At 39.3% G+C, this 19,283-nt stretch overlaps 2 protein-coding genes across 5 annotated transcripts in view; one reads left to right on the top strand and one right to left on the bottom strand.

Moving 5' to 3' along the window:
- l1cama (L1 cell adhesion molecule, paralog a) overlaps positions 1-3,033 on the top strand; it is a 194,280-nt gene extending 191,247 nt beyond the window's left edge. For all 4 annotated transcript variants that reach the window (XM_039775651.1, XM_039775650.1, XM_039775647.1 and 1 more), the window contains one exon: positions 158-3,033. In XM_039775651.1, the coding sequence (XP_039631585.1) occupies positions 158-413 (256 nt within the window). In that variant the 3' untranslated portion in view covers positions 414-3,033. The remainder of the gene's footprint in view (positions 1-157) is intronic.
- Positions 3,034-16,470: 13,437 nt separating this feature from the next.
- LOC120543311 (tigger transposable element-derived protein 1-like) lies at positions 16,471-18,216 on the bottom strand. Its single transcript, XM_039776347.1, has one exon. It carries the CDS (start codon positions 18,214-18,216, stop codon positions 16,471-16,473), a length of 1,746 nt encoding a protein of 581 aa, XP_039632281.1.
- Between the last annotated feature and the right edge of the window lie 1,067 nt (positions 18,217-19,283).

Raw genomic sequence — 19,283 nt, 5'->3', positions numbered from 1 at the left:
TATCCAGAAGTATCCCTGTTTCTAGACATAATTGTTTTTTAGCACTGACTGACAGTTGTGTTTCAATTCCCAGACCGCCTGAAACACCTCCTGGCTTTGACTGTACCAGAGTTAAATGAATGCCATTTCCTGATTCTGATCTTTTCTCTCTGCACAGCGATAACGAAGAAAAGCAGTATACAGGCAGTCAGCCATCCTTGAATGGAGACATCAAGGCGTTGGGTTCAGACGACAGCCTGGCAGATTATGGGGGTAGCGTGGATGTGCAGTTTAATGAGGACGGCTCCTTCATCGGTCAGTATAGCGGGAAGAAGGAGCCCAATATCATCGGAGGACATGACAGCTCTGGCGCAACCTCTCCCGTCAATCCCAATGGCATCATACCGCCTCCTGTGATGGTGGCCCTGGAATGAATGCTAGGGATCTGAAGGGGACCAGGGTACAGGGATTGGACTTTGAATTAAGGATCTGTAGCCAAGCGTCTCTAAAGTGTTGCTTTTACTTCCACATGAAATCAATTGCGTGTCCATCTGGTGTCAAAGTGACAGACTCTTGCAGAAAAAAAAGCACCACATAAGGAACATTTCCCAGCATGCTGAGCAGTACCCCTATTTCCCAGTATTACCGTTATTGAGGACTCCAGTCCCAGTGTCTTGTTGGTATGGGGGATATGGCCCAAAACACATTACCATTCAGTGATCAAATGTAAACACACCTTCAAAAAGCTTGCTTTGGGCCCCAAATTCATTCTAGTCGTGCCCTACAACATTATTGTAACAAACCCCATCCAATATCGTGAGTGACATGTTATTGTAATAATCTGCTTGTAATTTTCTATTGGCCAACATAAATAATGTTTACTGTTTCAGGTGTTCAGAAGCCCTAGAGTTAGATAGGAAAGACGCTTGTCACCAGATCTTTAAATGTGACAGAATGGCTATAGTGACCAATCAACCAGAATCCACCAATCAGTCACTGGTGTCATATCCTGGGTCTCTGTGACCTTGAAAACCAGAGGATGGGTAAATAAATGAAAAGGGAAACCAGCATGTTGGTGATAAAACCACTCTAGAGAAGTCACTTACGGGCGGCAGTGAGGGTGCGCATGCTGTCATCTTTTATTGCTTATGACCCTGGACTTGTCTCTTGAGTATTTGGCTTTGATTTGCCCAGCCTCTGTTCAGTACTTAACCCTGTTCCTGAAATTCTGCGGACCAATTCCATTGCTTTTACTCAGATCTAGAAATGACAACCATGCGCTGCCTATAAAACATATCTACTGCCCGTCTGTCTGTGTGTCTGTGTGTGTCTATGGCTGCCTTTCATGAGAGATGTGGCACTGGCAGACATGTCTCCAGCCACTTCTCCCCATCTCTGTACAAAGCACAGACACTTCAGGTTTAAATTTCTCATCTAACATACAAGAGATAAAACGTGAGCCTCTTTTGTCACAGCAGTTAAGAAACAGAACTCTTTCCCAGCTTGCCCTCACACTTTACACCTTGCCGGGTACGTAGCTGAAGTCTGCAAGTCTACTTTGTGAGTGAAGTCTTTACACCACCAACAGCCAAAGAGGGCACACTTGGATGTCAATTCAGTTCCTATCCACCTGGCATACCAACCCAGACCCATTTTCCCAGTTTCTTTTATATGACAGAAGAGTGTGTTTCCAGTTTTTTAGGTGTTGTATAAACTTTTATATGCATTTTAAAGACAGACAAATGAGAGCGGGCAGCTTCACTCTCCAGGATCAACTGCATTACACAGGCACAGAGAGTAAGTGTGCCACTGTAGATCCAGCTTTTCAGATGCCTTGCAGTACCAACTGTCACAGTGAGTGTCGTCTTGTGGCACTGGTTCAGGCCATGTGTGGCTCTCACACAGTGCAAATGAGGATAGGCGAGGCCAACCCAATTTACTGGTGGAGTTCTGTAATGAGAGCTGCTGGCCCTGAAAAACAAGAGGGTCAAGTTTTCTCCTCAAAAGTCAGTGTTCTTGAATGTATGTCCGTCTGACCCATCCATCCGTCTTTCTGTCTTATCTGGGGTAAATGATTGATTGATCCTATCTGATTTTCTATTTGTCTCTTGGTTTTTCTCTGTAAAAGAAGGGGAATGGCTCTTTTTATATATATTTATCTACCATTGGTGTATACAACTTGTGTTTGGGGTGATGGGGTGGGTACAGGAAGGGGAATTTTGTACAGATGGCCTTGTCACAAGTCACTGTAACCCAGAGATGGGGGCCTGAAGTGAAAATGGAAACCGTTTTGCTCTAGTCAAGCATAACCTGCAGTCCTCCCGTTCGTCTTAGCTGTGAGATTAATCAGGCTTGCTTTGGTTTGGGCCCAAGTTTTTTTTTTTTCAATGATCCCTCACAGTTCATTGCTCCTGACCATTACATAGCCTGTCCCCCACCAGTATCTCTCTCTCTCTCTATCAGTGGCCTGAAGAGCTTCTCGAATGTAAAATCAATGGGGACATAATGGTCAGGACAGAAGATCTAGAGACGGGACCTGCCCTGCCAGTGTTTGGCCCCAAGATTTAGGAATGGAATGTTACAATGGCTTGTGACAATCGCCAGCAAAAAAGACTGTCAAGGAGGTGGAGGAGTGTAAACTGAATGTAAATAACTTCTGGTTTGTGTTTCCTTGTTAATTGTAATGTGGCTGTTAGTTGTATAGTAGTCACAATGTCTACTACAGAGACCTCCTAGTTAGACCGTGATAGATTATCAAATAGCCTGATGACGACAATGATGATGATGAAGATGATAAAACAATGCATTGCAGTAACAGTGTACTCTCCTGTTTAGTAAGTTGATATTCTTTTATATATATATATATATATATAATTATATACAAAAAATGAACAAAATGCAAATACTATGAACACTGTGGGCATTAATAATTAGCCCAGTTATGTAAGATTAATAGCCTACTTGCTTAATATTCTGAACCAATGTCCTGGCTGGGCTCCGGTGTGATCCTGCTTATGCATTTGCAGCTTCATTAAAGGAATTGTTGACATTTCGCATCATAGCCGCCATCACTTTTATTGTGTGCTGTTACTCACTTGCTGCAGTGCAGGAGGCCATCAGGCAAGCCAGTGGCACTGTATACGGATTTCACTATATGATGCTTTTTGGTTGCTACCAGAATGTTAAAAAGCATTGACAGTAATTCATACTGATAAGAGATGGCATTGTGTGCCTACTTTGCAAAGGCACTTTGGAAATGCAGAGGAAGCAGGCTGAATTCTTTTTGTGTGTGTGTAAAGAGGCTGACGGGAAGCAGAAATGTCAATATTTTATAAACCATGCACTGCAATTGGGTCAAGCCATGAAGGGGATAAATCATTTTTAAAGGTTTATTAAAAGACGTGGCATTTACATTCAGAAATATTCTTCCATATGGTTAGGCGGTAAACATTAATGCCAAGCATTTTTCTCTTAGCTGCTGGGATACAGCTTTTACATACATAACCGAACAATACAATGAAACAGGACACTCTGCAGTTTAGTTAATATCTGAAAACAGAAGCAATCATTTAACATTTTAACATGACAAAAAAAGGAAAAATTATTCAAAACGCTTTAAGAATCTACATAGAGAGACAACTGTTACCCCATTACCTTATGCCTGGTATGTACATGCACATTAATCATTTCTTGTTTGACAAGATCCCGTGTATCTCTCTCTGATACCAGTCTAAAGATAAGTTCTCCTTTATTTAACTGGAAGCAAGAACTGCACTAAATTGTGCGACATGAAGGCAGGTAGGAAAGCTATATACAGTAGTCAGTGATCTTGTTTCTTTAATTTGTCACTTTGTTTTTGCAAGCTTTCTGAATTGCCGTTGATCGTTCCATTTTTACTCAGTCTACAGATGTACCACAATATATTACAAAGGCACAAATCCATTGCCTAGGAGGTGAGTGCATTTTTAAAGCTAACATTTGTGAAGAACAGCATCTTTTATTCTTTCACCAAAATCATTTTGTGTCTGTTATTACATTTTCCCCTACAAGATAACACCACAGTCAGAAAGCTACTGTTACAGACTGGTTTTTGTGATTAAAACACTTAATTCAGTTAAATCCTGTCTTAGAACAAAGCCAATATACAACTGAATTGATGTTGTGCTGCCAGTCAACACATTTCTTGATTAAGGTCATTATTCGGCAAAATTGCTTTACAGTGCAACAAGGAAGCCGATTTCTATTGTGTTATTTGCCCTAGATTGGCGAGCACATAATGGAATGCTGGTTTATGTCAATTATAGCCTGGGATAGACTCTCACATCAAATGACCTTGAATTGAACCGGCAAGATGTTTCCATAAGGCATCATGTTCTCAGCAAATTAGTCTGGTGTTTTTTCAAAATACAATACAAATCAAATTTTCAGAGGCACTATCTAGTAGTTCTGTATGGCTAAATGTTACGAGTTTCTGCCCTCCGGGGTAAAGGTATACTGTAGTATGCAAACAGAGGAGAGACTGGGTTCAAAGAAGTCGATTTTTTCTTCACAAAGCATTTTACCTGTAACCATTCCATCATTATGCAACTATACTGGTAGCCTGTGCTGTTGAGATGGTGAGTGGAATTAAAACGAGTTCAGAAATGGGATTGAAAAACTCCAATCAGGGTGCAGGGCACCTGACTGCTTAACTGCTTTGACTCCAAGCTCAGTCATTGCTTGTATAGCTTGCATGCTCCAGCAGTGATAATGAGAGCTTACACTGAGTGTTCCCAGACATGTTTGCCAGATTTATTAATAATGACCATAGACTGGTTCTGCTTAGGTGTCTGCCCAGAGATGAAACAGGACTCCATCGAAAGCGGCCGAAACCTTACATTATGCAATTTGGCTTTAGCAAATATGTTTTGGAATCTACAGTATGCTGTGGTTGCAATCGTTTTAGGGAATTTGAATACAATGTGTGCTAATAGAGTTAATGAAACACTAGGTTCTGATTGGTGAGTGGAGATGCGAGTCATTTTGCAGTTGGGCAGTCCTCAATGGTAGGTAAACGGTAAAGGGCAGAGCAGTGAGTGCAACCATTTTTAGCTAATCATTTAAAAGGCACTATGTGGCTTGACAATTTATTTGAAGTATTCACTGATTTAAAAAGAAAATTCAATATATATGAATTGTCAATACAATGTGATAAAATAGCAGGTCGTAAGGCACTATAAAGGGCCTCCAGTCATTGCTAAAGCCTAACACAAGAAGTGTAATATACATTTTGAAATAAAACTGATGCACAATTAACTAACAGTGAGAAAAAAAAGTATTTGAAATAAAACTGATGCACAATTAACTGACAGTGAGAAAAAAAAAAGTATTAGAAATAAAGATATAAATAGACTCAGGTGGTGTATATACTGGCACCAGGGGATTATGACAGCAATATGCCCGCAATAACTTTAACAGATACTAATCCTAATTAGTATTTTGACATGAAACTATTTTTAATTTCGAAAGCCACAATAAGAAAGCAAACCTGAAACACTTCTAAACCAAGAGTGTTCATCTTTAGTCCTGGAGTTCCACCATGGCTGTAAGTTTCTGTTCCAACACAATTGCTTAATTGGAAGCTAATTATTGCCATTTCTTTTAATGTGATGGCTTGTTAGTGTCTTCATTTGCTATGTCTGATCATTTTTATTCTCAAAAGGGATGAATCTACGATCTTTCTTCCAAGTGATCTAAAGTCCAAAGCAGAGTAGTATTTCTTAGTCCTCCACTTTTTTCTTGCTTACATTTCTTTCCAAATATTTTGTTGAAAACTAACCATCACTGACATTCCTAGGTGTATATGGTACCAAGTCAGACAGACAATAAGGCTTTCATCATTTGTGCCAGACTGTGAACTAGCAGGTGGTTAAGAAATCAAGCAAATTTTTAAGACGACTCACACAAGAAGTGGTTAGGGTTGAGAATCTAAACAAGCTAAACCAAAATGAAGCAGAGAAGATGTTGCTTGAGCAATAATGGCATCATCAGCAACAATGATTGGCTTTGGATTAAAAAATAGGCTGCAAAAAATCTGCAACTTCCAGAACCAAATTTGAGCACTCCAAGTGAAAATGGTTCCTTTCAGATGTCTAACTGAATCATCTTAACTTAACCCATATATTTTTTTCTAATTCTGATATTTTTGCGATGCTACAGAGACCAAATGGATGATCTGAATCAGACGGTCACCTACAAATTAACAAGACAAATCAGTGGCACAAGGACAGTTAAGTGTGACAAATATACAAGGAAATAATAGCATTTTTTACTACTGGCTTTGCTTCACAGCAGCTTCAATTCAGGCTTGCTTTTCAAATTTTAAAGCTTTGATGAAGCAGGCAGTAGGGTAACCTCCCTGAATCTTACCAAAGCTTACAATGTCATCAATTATATACCTTTTGATTATGAAATACAGGACTACGAGGCCAAGAACAATCTGATAAAGCTCAGTTCTGTACTTATGTGCTTCATTCATGTATTGTAGTAGAAAAGTCCACCTACAGCTAAAAACCATCATCTTCACTTGAATTTCATCTGTGATCGCCCATCTCAGAAATACTGAGCTGATCACAGTGTGCTCAACTCAAGCCCTTGGCAATCATTCCTCTGTCTCTCGCCTATTGCGAGGACCACAAGGTCCCTCTTCTTCTTCCTCCTTCACTTCTTTAACCCCTTCTCTGTCATCTGATGTTTCAGTTGCTTGTATTTCGCAGAGAGATTAAAGAGAAGATCAAATGTATTCCCACAGGTCTCTTCCAATGCAATGATGGTGTTCTCTTTCTTTTCCAGCTGGTTTTTCAGTTCTTTGTTTTCAGTAGAAAGGACAGACATACGATTGTCCATGCTGCGGAGGGACTCCTCAAATCTGATGACCTTTGCCTCTTGTTTCTGCAGCTGATGTCTCAGCCTGCTGTTCTCTTCTGTCAGATGGTTGACCATGTTTGAACAAGTATCTATTTCATTGATTGTCCTCTCTATCGCCACCGAATGAGAAAACTAAAAAACAGAAAACATTAAGTAAAATACTGTATTTTCAAACACCAGACAGTATTAGTATAACATTTCAGTAACCCAAAGTGAAAATAGCAAATGCATTAAGTATCATACCTATTTTGGTGGCAAAATCAGACATACCGCAGGTGCTACAAGAAGAAGTCACAGCATATAATACCATGGGCAGATTAAGAACAGACTAAATGGATTCTACTACCTAAAAAGAAATACATCAGACTGCATAACCATAATCCAAGATCAGACTGCATAACCATAATCCAAGAGTCTCCCACTAACTAGTATCTTGTTTTGGAGGCAAAACTCTGAAGCAACTGCAACTTTACAGAGCAATGTTTTGGTTTTAATTCTCCAGATATTTAAATTTAATGAACTCACGGTTTCAAGCATTAGCACAGTAAACATATGATAACATTGGAAAGAGATGGAAATTTAAGAAGTTATTGGTTGTTCCCCTTGACTTTGCCACTGATCTTAATCTACAGCACCTTATTGTTCTCAGTTGCAACCCACCCAGTTTAGCAGCTGCTGCCCTCTAGAGGTAACTGAAGCAACAGACTAACTTAAACCTCCTCCTCCATATCCTTATTTTAAGCAGTTTAGTGCCATACTGGCAGTATCTCTGGATTGCATTGGAAAACTCCAGAATATATAGTAGAAATTATATTGTCACTACATATTAAATATATGCATCCATCTATCATTTGCAGAATTGTAGCAAAATTTATTTAAACTTGCTTAACAGTCACACATTTCATAATAAATATGTTTATTAATACAAGTTGAGAGTGCCGCAGCTAAATGGACGGGTGTCCCAGGGGCTGACTCCTTGCCCGAAGGAACGCCATATAGGAAACTGTAAGAACATTCTCTGACTGGATAGAATCAATAATTCTTACCCAGGAAGGGAGGTTGGTCAGAAGGACCAGGGGAAGACAACAGCATGTGGGTACTGTATCACGATATGGATACCCATATTTGCAGAGTCAATGGAGGGCTCTGAAAGGGGCTCTTGAAAAACTGAGCGAGGAGTCTGAGTGTCTTGGCTTGTGAGCGTCCTGGATAAAAACCAAGATCCAGGCCTTTAGTGACCTCTTGGGCACAGCCATCAGCAGTGTGTCTATCTGCAGAAAGAGTGTTGTAATCACGTTGAGAGGTTTACTTACCTCGGCAGTGACATTCATGTCTCTGGTGACTCTTCCTATGAAGTCAGTAGAAGGATTGGGAGAGCAGGGTGGTCATAAGGTCGCTGGAAAGGGGTGTGTGGCACTCCCGATATCTATGCAAAACTATGAATGTCCAAGTCTTTAAAGTCCTGGTGCTTCCTGTCTCGCTATATGGTTGTGAGACATGGACGCTATCCAGTGACCTGAGATGAAGATTGGACCCCTTTGGTACTGTGTCTCTTAGGTGAATCCTTGGGTACCACTGGTTTGACTTTGTGTCGAATGAGGCACATTACCTGCATTGTGAGGGAGTGTCAGCTATGACACTACGGCCATGTGGCGCGATTCCCTGAGGGTGATCCAGTTTGCAGAATTATCATTGCTGAAGACCCGAGTGGCTGGACCAGGCCCAGGGATGCCCATGTAACATCTGGCTTTGTCAGATAGAGGGACATTTCTGGTGGGTGGGACTGCCTGGGGGGTTTCCTACCAGGATCCAGAGTGGGTGCTGCAATGTGCTGTATCAGTGCATGCTCCCCAACCTGACCTGTACTAATGGATACCCACAAGGCCACATGGGAAATGGAGTTGCGGAGTACAGTCCTACTGGATTCCATGGGTGCCACCAGGGAAAACTACAAGGGGATGTGATCTCTACTTGTGGGACTCCTGTCTGACCTGCACATGCTTCTAGCGGACCATGTCCTAGCCCCAGAAGTACTCCTTGGTCAAAGAGAAAAGGAGCCATTTCTCCTTGACTGGACAGTTAGCGTCAAGAGGCGGAGGTCGAGGCTTGACGGGAGAAGAGGATTTCTGTTCAGCTTTGTTAAGGTAATGCCATTAATAAAAGGGACAATATTTGAACCTGTGACTGTGTTGGGTGTGGTTGTGTCTGGGAATTGGAGCTCAGTGGTGCTCCCTACTGGTATAACAACAGAATCATTTATTAATAATGGAGTTCGATGTAAATCTTTTATTGGTTGTTGTAAGTTTAAGATATCCTAGAGAGTGATTAAAAAATCCTTCCGAAACAATTATATAAAATATAGTAGTATCGTTTAATATGTTTGTGACATCTGGATATCAACTGAATACACTTGATAATATTTTATTGGGGTGGGTCTCTGCAATTATGACAATCAAAGGTAAACAGAGATAATGAGGAAATGGGAGTTTGGAGGATAATATACTGTATACAGGAATGCAGTAGTAGTAGTATTTATATTGTCACATGTAAAGAGTACAGTGAAATTTTTGGCCAACATACAACATGCTACCACTCTGCAGCAGCAGGACAAACAATGCAAGCATATGTGAAACAAGAAGAAAAATGTGTCTACTTCACAGTAACTATGAATGGTCGTCCTTCAGAACACTGTCCTTTCTCGGTTCTGTGGCTATGGTCCAATAATAACTCTGCTGAAGTGGCCAGAGGGTGAAAAGTGCCTTGGAGACTTTACTTCCAAAAAAAAAGAAAATTCTCAAAATTAAGGTAAAATTAATTGGGGCTGAATGCATGCTAAGGAGATGCGGTCAGATCAGCTGCTGACTTGCTGCTGCTGATGAGCTGTGTGTTCTGCTTGTCGCGATGCACGTCTATTCATTTAAAAGCCTGTACAGCAGCTGTCCTTATGTCTCACTGCCTTGTTTCGCGGGACGTTAAAGTGTCTCTGAGAAAATCACGTATTGTTTCCTTCCAAGATTACATTTTTTTTTTTTTATAATAGAAAAGTACATCATACTAAAGAATGCATTCTCTTAAAAAGTGTTATAATATAATAACAGTATATTTTCCTTAAGTTATTTCTGAGGATTTATTTTCAGTTTTGTTGGAACTGTACTAGCTATTAGTTGGTGTCTTTTGTAATGGTTTTGTAATAAAGATGGTTGACTAGTTCATCTATATAGTCTCACTGAACAAAGGATATAAAAGAAGCACTAACATAGTAGTGTTTAACTGTAAACCTGTGACTGTGGCCCTCATTTGTTTCATGACAAATTGCAATTGAGTATCTCATTGATTACTGCCTTCTTTCATCCACTACACATGTACTTGAACATAAACACAGTTTGGAAGGTAAAAATTAACACTATCAGAAAAATAGGGTTAAATATAAACCCCAAGAAGACCTAAAGTGGTGTGTAAAACTTTGGACACCCTTACTTAAAATGTCTGTTAATGTGAATAGTTAAGTGAGGAGAAGATTAACTGATCACCAAAAGGCACAAAGTTAAAGATGAAAGGTCATCGTTAGGAAACCCTGAGTGATGCAGATTGCAAAGCTACCATAAATTCTCTTGACTCCTCAAACCTTATGGCAACAATCAATGGCCATGGGCTCCTCTAAGCAGCTGCCTAGCACTCTGAAAAATTAAAGAATTGATTCTCACAAAGTATGAGAAGGCTAAAAGAAGATAGCAAATCATTTTCAAGTAGTTGTTTAATCAGTTCATAATGTTATTAAGAAATGGCAGGTAACAAGAATGGTGAAGGTCAAGTCGAGGTCTGGGAAAACCATGAAAACTTTCTGATATAACTGCTTATTGGATTGCTAGAAAGGCAAATAAAAATCCCCTTTTGACTGCAAAAGACCTTCAGGAAGATTTAGCAGACCCTGGAGTGGTGGTGCACTGTTCTACTGTGCAGCGACACCTGAACAAGTATGACTTTCGTGATAAGATTCAGCTGAAGGAAACCTTTCTTGCATCTTAGCCACAAAATTCAGCATCTGAAGTATCCAAGTGAACTCCAAGTGAACATCTAAATAAGCCTGATGCATTTTGGAAGCAAGTCCTTTGGACCGATGAAAACAAAATTGAATTTTTTGGCCACAATGTTCAAGGGTATGTTTGGAGAAAAAAGGGTTCAGGATTCCAGGAAAAGAACACATCTCCAACTATTAAGCATGGGGGTGGATTGATTATGTTGAAGACCACGGCATAGGGAGCATGTCATTGGTAGAAGGAAGAATAGATTCAAATAAATACCAGCAAATTCTGGAAGCAAACATCACACCATCTGTAAAAAAGTTCAAGTTAAAAAGAGGATGGGTCCTACAACAAGATAATGATCCAAAACGCACCTCCTAATCTACAATGGAATACCTAGAGAGGAGAAAGCTGACAGTTTTGCCATGGCCCTTACAGTCCCTTGACCTAAACAGCACTGAAAATCTGTGGCTAGATTTTAAAAGAGAAGGGAATGCAAGATGGCCCAAGAATCTTGCAGAATTAGAAGCTTTTTGCAAGCACAAATGAGTGAAAATACCACAAGTGAGAACTGAAAGACTCTTAGCTGGCTACATAAAGTGTTTCCTAGCTGTGATACTTGCCAAAGGGGGGTGGGAGTCTTACTAAGTACTGACCATCTCGTGTGCCCAAAATTTAGCTTCAGGCCCTTTTCATTTTTTTGGCATTTTGTACCTGTGAAAAATTGAAATAAAAATTTTATCTTACTTAAAATATTAAAGAAATGTGTTATCTTTAATTTAATATTCTAATATTCTTCTGCTCACATAACTATTCACAGTATCAGACATTTTAAGCAAGGGGAACCAAACGTTTGCATGCTACTGTATATAATGTTTAGTTTACTAATTAGATTTAAAAAAAATATAAAAACTTCTGATGTAGTCCCCCTGCACTTTGTGCTAATTAGTACAACAACAATGGCAAACCCTAAGAACTGAACTAAGAAAAAGTTCAGCTGAAGTCCAACTTTGTTCCACACAATGTTTTGTTGCAATTGAACTTTGAGTTAGAGATCCTGTCCAGAAAGTATAATACTAACTAGCTGGCAACTCAGTACATACTGTAATTGTGGAATAACTGGGTAGGTTTGTTGCAAATTTTTTTATTAACTACAATGGCATGGAAGAGTGGCATAAGCTAGTGAGAGCCTATAGACAAGTGGATTGTTGTCCTGGGAAAGGCACAAAACATAATCAGTACAAGCATAATACCAAAAAAAAAATCCATCCTTTAAAGAAAAAGATATACAATAATTGATTTAAAAATTGAATTGGAAAAATAAGAATCTAGTAAAAATCTCAAGGATAAATTATATAAACAGGCACATTGTCGTTTGTATGCCTGGGTATGACCTAAGGAGCTTGTGTCAAAAGGGAGGGCATCTGCAGGTTATATCCACAAAGGGGGGATTGACAAGAAAAGAAGGACACTTGGGAACACTACTGTGCTGAGCCATCTCACAAAATACTGCTCAACAAAGTTTTCAGGGTTATTAAGAGTTGGATTTTTCAGGTTTTCAGGTTATAAAACTGCAACATATAGCTGGAAATTCTACTGCCTTTTCATGAAACAACACTAATGTGATGTCTTTAGCTTATTGCCTTCCCAAGCACCAAAGAAATATGTTTTTAATTAACACATAACTCTAAAATATTGTACAAACACATTAAAACTGGACAATCAAATGTATCTCATGTTGAGCTAAAATCTGTTGGTATCCATTACCCAAGCAGTGTCAAACTATGGAGACCCCTCCAATCAAAGATAGGATCACTCAACAATAGCAAACAGAAATCATTAAATCAATAAAACTAATAATAATAACTCCTTAATAATTCTGTAATTATTTTGGGACATTTTATTTGTTAAAAATAATATTTATTTCCATTTGTTCATGTAACTTACACCAAAATGTGATTGTTCTATATGGTATATGTTTCATTGTCCATATTGTACTGGGGGTACTAAATAGAGTGCAACTAGTTGTGTGCATAGGGCTGCCAACCGTCCTCATTTTCCTGGACATGTCCTCATTTTTAACATGCCATGGAATGTCCAGGAGGAATTTATAAAATTTTGAAAATGTCTGGAATTTTGGCTCCTAAAATTTGAAAATCTCCATAATCTTATCATTGGTAAAACCATAAAATGGAAATTGAAAGCCATACACCATTCATCATTTGCAGAAGGAGTGGGCACACTTTTTTCCCCAGAACCTTCATTTCCATCTCGATAGTAAACAACGCAGATATTAACGAGAATAATTAATATCTGTCTAACTTGACTTTTTCACTTCATCTTTTGAATTCAGCTTCATCTTTTTGCCGAGTAGACAGTTCATTATAAATGTTGTTCCTTCCCTTAATTATGTGTAATCCTAATTTACCGTAACTAAGTGAACTTATTCAAAATCTAATTTATAATTTCACATTTACAACGTGAGATCTTATTTTCAATTTTTCTTTCAGCAGCTTGGTTAAACAAGAGATTTTGTACATTCAGGTACAATCCATCATATTTAAGTGTTTAAGTGCAGTAAAAGTACTGCTTTGTAATATTTTGATGGAAAATATTGTTATTATCACCCGTTGTTCCAAAATGGATTTATAATTGTAAATGAATGAGTCAACTATTAATCAGTTAATTAAAAAACAATCACATTTATTCTGTCATATAAATGCAATGTCTTTTTAATTATCAGTTGATCAAGTAATAAGTCACTTCTTCAAATAATTTAATAATATTTTTATAATTCTTTCATTTACATAAATTCAGGAATACCCATTATGCCAAAAAGGAAGTGCAAGTTCACAGACTACTTGAACAACAAAGCTCCTTGTTTTCGAAAGGGCAGAACAGATTCAATTAAGGGGCTAATGCTCACAAGATTCAGTTTCAGTAGCATGCTATGTAAAGATTTCTATTCATATTTATCCAAGAACCCAGACTTACTGAGAAAAATGGTTTCAGTGGAAAAATCTAAAAGAATGTAGATAAATGCAAATAAACTAAATTGAAAAGAGTAAAAATATTTTTATTTTACTAGAAGTGAATTTACCATGTGTATCAATTTTTACAGGTTTACTACAGTTAAGATATGCAAATAAGAATGGAAGGAATGACGTCTGTTAATTTAAAATTATTCAAAATATTTAATGGGTTATTAGTTTGCCAGTGACTGTGATTGTGGCTATCATATCATAATTATAGTGATAAACTGCTACTAAAGGTTTATAACTTTCACTCACCCACCCCTGGGTTTGATTAACCAGATATACAATTTAAAGAAATTGTTATTTTCATTTCATTCATTTATTATTTCTTGATATTTGCCAGTAATAATGGTGTAGTGAATGAGTTATTCCCCCTCCTCCCCTGGGGCACGCTACGCGGCAGCCACTTCACATCTCTGTCTCTCGCATTGTGAAGAGAGGGGCTGAATGCACGCTAATGAGATGCAGTCACTCCTCCAAAATCCCCTCTTAAACGGTGATATAATAGAAAACAAATTCTTTTTTTCTTTTTTTACCTCCTCTGTGCTCGATCAGCTGGCTTGCTGCTGCTGCTGCTGCTTGTGTTGTGCTGCGTGATCTGCATGTCGCACAGCAAATCGAACATTTAAAAGCCTGTACAGCAGCTGTCCTTTTGTCTCACTGCCTTGTCTCAAGGGACATTAAAGTGTCTCTGAGAAAATCATGTCTTGATTATATTATTATACATATATATATATATTTATATATATTTACTAGGGGGCTTTGTCCCTTGCTCGTTTCGCTTACCAACCCCTGTGTTTGGTTTTCTGGATACACACTTTTAAGATTTTTTTTTTTCTTTGAATTGTTGCTGTTTTGTTAGTTTCACTTTAATTTCATAACTTCTGTAAAAACAATATTTGGAATCCTTCGAGTCCCAATATGCTGAATCTTTTAAATGAGGTCAGTCAGACATTTGTTTAATGACTTTGTATCATAATTCAGGATAGGTTTCTCTGTTTGGAATTTCAGCACAGACAAAACGATCAACGGCATCAGCAGTCAATAATTTGTTTTGCAAAGTAACCAATAAATGCTGTGAGGTAAACCACGTTTTTGAAATTCTCTGACTTAAACAAAGCCTTACAATATTTACATACTTCTGACGTATCACCTATGTCCATATATTCGATCTCTATTCACCGTTTTGTCCAAGTAATAATTTCTCTTTGTTTGCGCTAATGCGATGTTTACTTTCTTTGTTCCGACACTTTCGTTTTTTTCTGCTTTCATATTCTGTATCTTGCTCTGCATGTGATTCGTGCCTACGCTTTTTCTGAGTCTTCTGAATTCCACTGTTTTCATTATCTCTAACCTGCTCTGCGTGCGTTTGGCCCCCTTGTTTTTTAACCTCTTTATGACGTTTTATTTTGTTTTCTACTCTGTCTTTTATTTCTGACCTCACTTTGTCCTGCTTTTTTTCAATGATACCTGGTCCGTGGTGATTATTTTCCCTTTTTTCGAGTAACAATTTCCATTTGTTTGCACTACTGCAATCTTTACTTTCTTTTTTTTTTATACTTTCTGATTTTCCTGCTTTCATATTCTTTAACTTTCTCTGCATTTGTATCACGCCAATGTATTTTTTGAGCCTTTCGAATTCCACTGCTTTCATTACCTGCTCTGCATGTGTATAGCGCCAACGTTTTTGAACGTCTTTATGAAGTTCTACTTTGTCTTTTTACTCTTTGTCTTTTAATTCTGAGCCCGATTGGACCTGCTTTTTTTTTAATTCCACTTGTTCCGGGCTGATTAACTTATTTTCTGAATTTGTACCTAGATTATTCTTTTTCTTTTTTGCATTTTTTTCTTTCCTGCGCTTGAGTCTCTCTTCTCCGCACTGCTCTTTCTTCTTTGCTTAGTTGTCTACGTTTCATTTATAACGTATTGTCCTTATACACTTTATATGCGCTGAGAGCCCTGGATCTGTGTGTGCTCAAAGCCTTTACACGACTGAGTGTTTTGCTGCCTGTGGTCTTATTTGATATTGGTTGTAAGTAGCGCATTTCTTGCAAGAATGTCATGTTCTATGTCCTGCGAGACAGTCCTGGATCAAACTCTTAGCACAAAGTCTAATGTTTAAGGTCCCCGCGAGATGCTCCGTGGCCAATCTCTTTCGTCTCGCAGGTCTTAAGTGTCTTCAATGATCTTCACGTGAAGATCATGTCTCGTCTCCCTAGTCTTTCTCTCCCAGGATTTTTTTTTATAATAGATTTTATATATATATATATATATATATATATACACAGTGGAACCTCGGTTTTGCGAGTATAATTGCGTTCCAGAAACGTGCTCGTAGTCCAAAACACTCGTATATCAAAGCAAATTTCCCCATTTCAAATAATGGAAACAAAGATGATTCGTTTCACAACCCACAAATATTTATATAATAACGATTAATACAAAATACAGTACTTGTATAAAGTAAAAATACATACAACAAAATAACATGCACTTTACATTTCAAAAAAAAAGGAGCAGGGGGCGGGTTATTGTGTAGGATGACTTTCAGTACTCACAGAATCACTGCACTCTGTTGGCTCGCTGGAATTTTTTTCTTTTCGTGCAACTTTAACCAGGAAACTATCCAATGATAGCTGCTTTTGCCTCCTTTGGAGGATTTCGCGGAAATGCGACATTGCATTGTCATTAAACAGATTCATCGCTCGCGCTGCTGCCGCCTTATTTGGGTGGTGATTTTCTACAAAGTTTTGCACTTTTTCCCACATTTTACATATCTCCCTGATCTCTTTTGAAGTGAGGGATTCCTCCATCTTTTTCTCGTCCTCCTCAGATGAGATATCCTCCATAACCTCTTGCTGTTGCTCGCGATGCAGATCCATCAGTTCGTCGGTGGTCAACTCCTGGTCATGTTCCTCCACCAGCTCTTGAATGTCGTCCTCATTTACCTCCAGTCCCATGGTCTTGCCCAAGGACACGATTTCATTAACAACTGGCGGCTCCTGTTCATGAGCAAACCCCTCAGAGTCCTGTCCAAAAATGCAATCGGGCCACAGTTTTCTCCAAGCAGAATTGAGTGTTCTCTTGGTGATTCCTTCCCAGGCTTTATCAATGATCTTGAGGCAGCTCACGATGTGGAAATGATTTTTCCAAAACTCTCGGAGTGTAAGGTTTGTTCCTTCAGTCACCTCGAAGCATCGCTGAAATAGTGCTTTGGTGTAAAGCTTTTTAAAGTTCGAAATAACCTGCTGATCCATGGGCTGGAGTAGGGGAGTGGTGTTGGGAGGAAGGAATTTGACTTTAATGAAGTCGAATTCCTCCAGTAGGTCGTCTTCAAGACCCGGAGGATGAGCTGGAGCATTATCCATAAGCAGCATGACTTTGAGTGGCAGATTATTTTCTAAAAGGTATCTTTTCACTGCAGGACCGAAGACCTCATTGATCCACTCAACGAATAAGATACGAGTGACCCAAGCCTTGCTGTTGGACCTCCACATAACATTTAACTGGCTCTTTTGCACCTTGCATTTCTTGAAGGCTCGTGGATTCTCAGAATGATACACGAGCAAGGGCTTGACTTTGAAATCCCCGCTTGAATTAGCACACAACAAGAGGGTTAGACGGTCTTTCATAGGCTTATGACCGGGCATTGCATTCTCCTCTGCTGTAATGTAAGTCCTCTTTGGCATCTTTTTCCAAAAAAGCCCCGTCTCATCGCAGGTAAAAACTTGCTGTGGCAGGTAACACTCAGAAACCATGAGCCTCTGGAACTCTGCAGCGAATGCCTCAGCTGCCTTAGCATCCGAACTTGCAGCCTCTCCGTGCCTCACAATACTATGGATGCCACTTCTCCTTTTAAAGTTATCAAACCATCCCCTGCTGGCCTTAAAGCCTTCTTCATTTTCTGTTGACGTACCTGGCAGTTTACTTACGAGGTCGGCGTACAAGCCCTTTGCCTTCTCGCAGATCAAGTTCTCGGTCACGGTATCACCTGCTAGTTGCTTCTCATTTATCCACACGAGAAGCAGCTTTTCTACATCTTCCAGAACATGTGGCCGTTGCTTTGATACTCTCGTGACTCCTTTTGCTGCATCTAGCCCCTTTATTTCTTCTCTCTTCTTTAATATCGTGCAAATCGTAGAAGTAGGCTTTTTATAAAATCTTGCTATGTCGGCCACTCGCACACCTTGTTCATGCTTCTCTATGATTTCCTTCTTAATTTCCACCGTAATCATCCCCTTCTTACCACCTTCCTTTTCAACTTTTTTCTTCATGGGAGCATTTTCACACACACAATAATGCTATATACTAGCAAAGATGTTGACTTATACGAGTGAGCCACAATCCCGTAGTGAGTGAGGAGAGAGAGAAGTTGTGATCACGTGAGGCTCGGCAGAGACTACTCGTCCTGCAAGACAACGCTCGTTTATCAAGTCAAAATTTATTAAAAATTTTTGCTCGTCTTGCAAAACACTCAGAAACCAAGTTACTCAGAAACCGAGGTTCCACTATATATATATATATATATATATATATACTAGCAAAATACCCATGCTTCAGAGCGGAGAAGTAGTGTGTTAAAGAAGTTACAAAAAAGAAAAGTAAACATTTTAAAAATAACGTAACATGATTGGCAATGTAATTGTTTTGTGACTGATATGAGTGTTGCTGTATATATATATATATATATATATATATATATATATATATATATATATATATATATATATATATATATATATAGTAATGGATGGCCGGCCATTTATCCCAGCCAATACCCCCAAGCCGCCAGGTGGAGCCCTCCTTGCAGCGTGGAGGTCCCCAGAAGACCAGCCCTGCTGGATGCCGTGGGGGCCACAGGAGGGAGCTGCAGGGAGGACCGAGGGCTTCTTCGTGCCCTGTGACCCGGAGGTTCGTCACAGGAAGAGCGACGGACTTCGGGTTGAAGAAAGGAACTATTTACCCTGACCCGGAAGGGAAAAGGACTTGTGGACTATTGGGCAGAAACACTTCTGGGTCAGGAATTATAAAAGGACTATGGGAACTCCCAGACAACGAGCTGAGCTGGGTGGAAGGGTGGCAACGCGTCTGGGAGCTGGAGGATTGTTTAGTATTGAGTATTTGTGAGTTTAATGAGAATTGTGGTGGAGAGTGTGCTTTGTGCACTGTGGCAAGAAAGTAAAGTCAACATTTGGACTTTTACCTGGTGTCTGGAGTCGTGGACAGGGGTTCAAGGGAGCGAGAGCACCCCCTATCGTTCACAGTGGCGTAGTCAGCAGGATACTCTAGCGTCGTTTGCAGAGGACCTGAATAAAATATTTCTGTGGATAACGAACCCCGA

The sequence above is a fragment of the Polypterus senegalus genome, chromosome 13 (assembly GCF_016835505.1).
Source record: "Polypterus senegalus isolate Bchr_013 chromosome 13, ASM1683550v1, whole genome shotgun sequence".
Taxonomy (NCBI): domain Eukaryota; kingdom Metazoa; phylum Chordata; class Cladistia; order Polypteriformes; family Polypteridae; genus Polypterus; species Polypterus senegalus.
Note: the sequence above shows the minus strand (reverse complement) of the source record. Positions and strands in the feature narration are given on the sequence as shown.